Raw genomic sequence first — 4,095 nt, 5'->3', positions numbered from 1 at the left:
GTGGTCCCCTTGTCCTCCTGCCCACAGTCGTTGGGGGAAAAAAGACGCAGGGCTTAGAATGTTGAAAAAAAAAATCAGTCACATGAAAAATGCAATGTCTGGGTTAGATATCTAAGGGGCAGCAACACCTTCTTCCAACAACCCAGGAGAGTGTGGTCTGATTTAACATTGCTTTTCGTTCTCAAAGGTCTCAGGACGCTAGAAGACAATTAATACAGTCCTTAAAAATGCGTATCAGACGTTTTATTGTAGTCCTTCACCTTGATTGCTCAGGACCCTCAGAATGAAGAGTTTTTGTTGTTGCACCTAAACAACATAGTGGGAACTATGCCATCGGAGTGAGCCGCAAATGAAGGGCTCGTGCACGACGCTGCCATGTTCTGTCTGCACCGACATCGCTTGTGTGCAATTCAGCATAAAGAATTCAGCGGTTGTTTTCATCCCGTCACCAAGTCGTGTGAGACTCTCTGAGACCCCATGAATCACAGCTCGCCAGGCCTCCCTGTCCATCACCATCTCCCGGAGTTTTCTCAAACTCACGTCCGTCGAGTCGGTGATGCCATCCAGCCATCTCCTCCTCTTTTGTCCCCTTCTCCTCCCGCCGTCAATCTTTCCCAGCATCAGGGTCTTTTCAGTGGGTCGCTGTAAAAAAGACAAAACAGGCTCCTTCACACTTTGGAGCGTAACTGCCCAGTTATAAGAAAAATAACCGCTTTGCAGAAGTTCATCCTTTATCTGTTTCTCTTCTAGGTAACAGTAAGAAGCCATGAAGCAGCCGTTCTGTGGCTGGTAAGTAGGAAAACTTATAAACCTTCGTTATTTTCTGTCTCTAGAGAGAAGGGTGCTTTGTCCAAGTCTTCCTCAATCCTGTGGATGTTTTGTCTGTTTATACGTGATAAGCGCAGTGGGGAGAGTGGTGGGTGCTGTAGGGGTTGGTGGAGTCAAATAGAAGGGTTTTCTAAGGGGCTTGCCTGGCGGCTCAATCGGTAAAATATCCACCCGCCAATGCAAGAGATGTGGGCTTGATCCCTGGAGAGGGAAATGGCAACCGAAGTTAAGTCCCTCAGTCATGTCTGACTCTCTGTGACCCCATGGACTGTAGTCCACCAGGCTCCTCTGTCCGTGGGATTCTCCAGGCAAGAATACTCGAGTGGGCTTGCCATTTCCTTCTCCAGGGGATCTTCCTAACCGAGGGATTGAACCCGGGTCTCCTGCATTGCAGGCAGATGCTTTACTGTCTGCGCCACCGGGGAAGCTCCAGTATTCTTGCCTGAGAAATCCCATGGACAGAGGAGCCTGGTGGGCTACACTCCATGGGCGTTGCAAAGAGCTGGATGTGACTTAGCAACTAAACCATCACCACCACCGTAGTAACTTGGTAGGAATGAGAGCGTGTTTGGAAATTCACAGGGTGAGAGGCAAGACCTTTTAGAGATGGAAACAGCAGAGCAGCAAACATTGTGAACCACTCTTAAGGATTTTTAAGGAGGGTCGTCTGTGGTCCGGGGCTTCCCAGGTGGCATTCGTGGTAAAGAACCCGCCTGCCAATGCAGAAGATGTAAGAGAGGCACGTTTGACCCCTGGGTCGGGAAGATCCCCTGGAGGAGGAAATGGCAACCCACTCCAGTACTTTTGCCTGGAGAATCCCACAGACAGAGGAGCCTGGCGGGGCTACAGTCCACGGGGTCGCAGAGAGTTGGCCACAACTGAGCTGCTAACACATGGGTGACTCCACAGTTCAAAATTTAATAGCATGTATAGATATGTTAAATTTCATTTTTCAAATGTTAGAGGAATTCCTAGCATTTATTATTATTTCTGGCAGCTGAGCTCCCCCACCTGATTTCTTTTACAGACATACTTTTCTGATGAAGGAAAAGGAAGAGTCATGTTATGTGCACACATGCAGTTCACCCTGAAAAACCAGTTTTTCATCATTTATTCCCGGGCTCAGAGCCAAGAAGTTAGTACAGTCTCTGCTTTCCCATCTGTGTGGCTGAAAGCAAAGTTATGAAGTTATAAAGTGTATTAAAACATACAGTTGAGCATGAAAGAAAAGCAAGCCTGATGAGCTGGCTATTAACCTCTGATTTTCCATTTTGTTTATACTAAGAAATTAAGTTGTTAGGCTTTTTTCTTAAACCTCTGTTCTTATTTCAGAGGCCTCCTGTCACTAACGCAGTTGGAAAATTATGAGGAATTTAATGTCACAATGCATGTAAAATTTATTTGTAAACTGTAAGACCTCAGGGCTTCCCAGGTGGGGCTAGTGGTAAAGAATCTCCCTGACGATGAGGAAGAGGCGTGAGACTCCGGTTCGATCCCTGGATCGGGAAGATCCCCTGGAGGAGGGCATGGCAACGCACTCCAGTGTTCTTGCCTAGAGAATCCCATGGACGGAGGAGCCTGGCGGGCTACAGCCCACGGGGTCGCAGAGTACACCCACACACACAGATCTGATTAACATAAATCATGGCCTAAAATGTTTTTGTGTGGTTTCTGAGTAAGGCAGCTCCAGGGACACTGTAGAAATACCATTATTTCCTATTTATTTAGCTTTTGATCACACTGTACCTACCGCTTGCAGGATCTCAGTTTCCCAACCAGGGATTAAACCCAGGCCGTGGCCTTGAAAGCCTGGAATCTTAACCAGTAAGTCACCAGGGACCTCCCTATGAATTCCTATTTTGCATAGGTGCTCAGTCGTGTCCGACTCTGCGACCCCATGGACTGTAGCCACGCACCCCCCACCCCCAACCCAGGCTACTCTGTCCATGGGATTCTCCAGGCAAGAACACTGGAGTGGGTTGCCACTCCCTTCTCTGGGGGATCTTTTCAACCCAGGGACTGAGCCCAGGTCTTCCATATTACAGGCTGGTTCTTTACCGTCTGAGCCACCAGGGAAGTTTTAAGTTACCTGCAAAGCAAAATTGAACTGATGGCTTCTGGGTGGGGTTTTTTTTTTAATTAATTTTTTTAAATTGGAGGCTAATTACAATATTGTAGTGGGTTTTGCCATACATTGACATGAATCAGCCATGGGTGTACATGTGTTCCCCATCCTGAACCCCCTTCCCACCTCCCTCCCCATCAGTTGCTTCTGTTTGAGCTTTTTCTTTCTTTTTTCTTCCCCCTCGCCCCCCGCCACCCCTTCCAGGCACTGCTGGCTGTCAGCATCCCTGTGGTGCTTCTTTGGGAGCCTTCAGGGAATGTTCGTCACCAGGAACTCCAGGCCCAACATCGTCCTCTTCATGGCGGATGACCTTGGGGTGGGAGATTTATGCTGCTACGGGAATAACTCAGTGAGGTAAAGAAACCATCAGGTAAATCAATAAATAAAAGGAACAGAAAAGGAAAAAAGAAAGAAAGTCCCTGTGGATGGTCATGCCCCGCCAGCCACGTCTCTTGTGTTGGAGGAGAATGACCTTCAGGGAGCAGGTTTCCGTCAGAACAGCAGAAGGCTTTGTCTTATGAAAGCTGCAAAACATCAGGAGAGCGTTTGGCTTCATTCGCAGCTTAGTGTGGGGGCTTCCCGGGTGGCTCAGCAGTAAAGAACCCACCTGCCAACGCAGGAGATACGGGTTCGATCCCTGGGTGGGGAAGATCCCCTGGACGAGGAAATGGCAACCCACTCCAGACTTCTTGCCTGGAGCATCCCACGGACAGAGGAGTCTCGTGGGCTGCAGTCCACTTGGTCTCCGAGAGTCGGACACGACTGAGCGGCTAACACACTTTTGCTTTCCACCCGATGATATCTGACGATGCGCAGTGTTGGACGGTCATCATCTCGCCTGCAGATGCGTTGTTTGGTTCTGTGGTTCCCATCTGTGTCTAACCAGGGATGGAGTAGACCGGTGCATTGATGTGTAAAAAAGGATGTCTTTCAGGTGGACTGGAAACAGTCAGGGTGACTTCCCAGACAGGATGCCTCTGAATCTTGCTCGCTTTGTGGGGCGGAGGGATTCAGAAACTCGCCTGCCGACTTCCCCATCTATTCACAGCACGCCCAACATCGACCGGCTGGCCAGCGAGGGTGTGAGGCTCACTCAGCACTTGGCGGCCGCCTCCATGTGTACCCCGAGCAGGGCCGCCTTC

The 4,095-nt window shown here is 49.3% G+C and overlaps 1 protein-coding gene across 1 annotated transcript in view; it reads left to right on the top strand.

Annotated features, from left to right (window-relative positions):
* Positions 1-748: 748 nt before the first annotated feature.
* LOC104981273 (arylsulfatase H-like) overlaps positions 749-4,095 on the top strand; it is a gene marked incomplete at its 3' end in the record, with an annotated part of 8,633 nt that continues 5,286 nt past the window's right edge. The window contains exons 1-3 of the mRNA XM_010830272.1: positions 749-789; positions 3,158-3,307; positions 4,002-4,081. Coding sequence (XP_010828574.1) covers positions 767-789; positions 3,158-3,307; positions 4,002-4,081 — 253 coding nt within the window. The remainder of the gene's footprint in view (positions 790-3,157; positions 3,308-4,001; positions 4,082-4,095) is intronic.

The sequence above is a fragment of the Bison bison genome, unplaced genomic scaffold (assembly GCF_000754665.1).
Source record: "Bison bison bison isolate TAMUID 2011002044 unplaced genomic scaffold, Bison_UMD1.0 scf7180017858899, whole genome shotgun sequence".
NCBI lineage: Eukaryota > Metazoa > Chordata > Mammalia > Artiodactyla > Bovidae > Bison > Bison bison.
This window is presented reverse-complemented; position numbering and strand designations above follow the sequence as displayed.